At 36.9% G+C, this 1882-nt stretch overlaps 1 protein-coding gene across 1 annotated transcript in view; it reads left to right on the forward strand.

Annotated features, from left to right (window-relative positions):
• The first annotated feature begins 963 nt into the window (after positions 1-963).
• Positions 964-1882, forward strand: part of LOC144443129 (somatostatin receptor type 2-like) — a 1650-nt gene continuing 731 nt past the window's right edge. The window contains exon 1 of the mRNA XM_078132500.1: positions 964-1882. This exon is cut by the window's right edge and continues 731 nt beyond it. Within this exon, the coding sequence (XP_077988626.1) occupies positions 964-1882 (919 nt within the window).

Consider the following 1882-nt stretch of genomic DNA (forward strand, 5'->3'; position numbering starts at 1 on the left):
GGAATAAAATGAAATGAAATATGAAATTATTTTGAATGTGCGATGCCGTGACACTAAAAACTCTCTGAAAAATGGTAATGGTGTAAATATACTTTGAAGACTTCTGAGTATTTTCTTGTTCGATTTTAATCTTCAAAACACTGTTTTGACCATTTATAGGAAGGAGATTAATTAAATAATCTATTTCAATAGTATGCATCGTCGTATTGACATAGTTTAGAGCACCGGGCTATGTAGACTGAGACACGATAGACAGATATAAACACGACAAATATGCAATAATGGCACGGCATGATATCAGTATGATTTTTGCATATGAAAACAATTTCATAACAACGTGACGCCAGTGTATCTATTGACCTGATGAACCACAAATTTGACCCCATGAACTTATAAACTATGCAATCGAAATGCATGAATAAATATGTAAAAAATTAATAAATGTACATCCTTCAAATTTAAAATCAGCGACGTTATATTACTCTTTTAATGCACAGACTGCAACAACAATAAAATATGCCCACAATATTTACATTATCTATATTATGACGTAATGTATTTTGCTTGTGACGTCAGAGTCGGGTTCTACGTATTTTAATAGTTAGTACTATCGTATGTCCTTTAGAATGAATACGTCATGCAAAATTCATTTAATCTCAACATAAACTATTGTCACAAACATATCATTCTGAAATCACCAACGAAACATATTCTATCTTTGGAACGTGTCATTTAAATTTAAAACCAATATCGCTTGTATCTTCAGTTAGGGAAACGTGGGGAAAACATATACATGTATTATGAATGCGAGAGGGCGTGTTTATATTCATAAGTTTATGAACTGTATGATAATGTTTTGGATACTTCCGGACTTCACTAATGCGTTCAGTTTAAAAACACTTGTGCGCGTGGCAAGTATCACCATATGAAATACTTGACGACAGAGCAATACGTATTGCAAAGATGGGGGATAACACCACATCCATGTTTAATTCGACCTACTACGATTACAGCGATGGGAATTCGACGATTGAAAATTCAACAACTTCGATTTTGTCAACAGCGTATGATTTCTCTTCCTTTAATTTCACCGAAGGATCAAACAAACCAGAATCATCAAACATATCGACATACTTGAATTCAACCAGCACTATTTTACCTGATGTCAGCATTTCTGTTTTTCCGAGCCCAACACTTTCACCGGATTCTACCAATGACCGGGCAGCTGTTTCAATCGCACTCCCCACAGCCTATGGTATTATAAGTGTATCTGGCTTCATCGGTAATCTTTTGGTCATTCTCGTACTATTACTGTATTCAAAGATGAAAATGTTGCCAAACATCTACATTCTAAACTTAGCTACTGCCGATTTCCTATTTATGCTCACCATACCTTTCATATCGCACCAATTTGTGACCACCAAATGGATATTTGGTAACGCCATGTGCAAATTTGTAATGTCCTTCGATGGAATGAATCAATTTACAGGCGTGTTCCTCTTAACGGCAATGAGTTTGGATCGCTACATGGCCTTGAAATATCCGATGAAGTCCTTGAGCATTAGGACGGTGCGGAACACACGCCTCATATGCATAATGATGTGGGTACTCTCCGTACTGGTAAGTCTACCCCTATGGTTGTACTCAGAAACGAGCATATCAGAATCCAGTAATGAGACACTTTGCAGTCTCTCTTGGTCTGGAGAGGTCTACCAAACGTTTATTCTGTACGCCTTTATGCTCGGATATGTGTTTCCTCTGCTTATCATTTCCTCTTGCTATATCTCCATAATCCGACTTATGATAAGAAACAAACAACCAGGCGAGAAAGGCATGAGCCGGAGAGGATCCAAACGCGTCGCTATACTTGTAATTGTTACTG

The sequence above is a fragment of the Glandiceps talaboti genome, chromosome 12 (genome assembly GCF_964340395.1).
Source record: "Glandiceps talaboti chromosome 12, keGlaTala1.1, whole genome shotgun sequence".
Classification (NCBI taxonomy): Eukaryota; Metazoa; Hemichordata; class Enteropneusta; family Spengelidae; genus Glandiceps; species Glandiceps talaboti.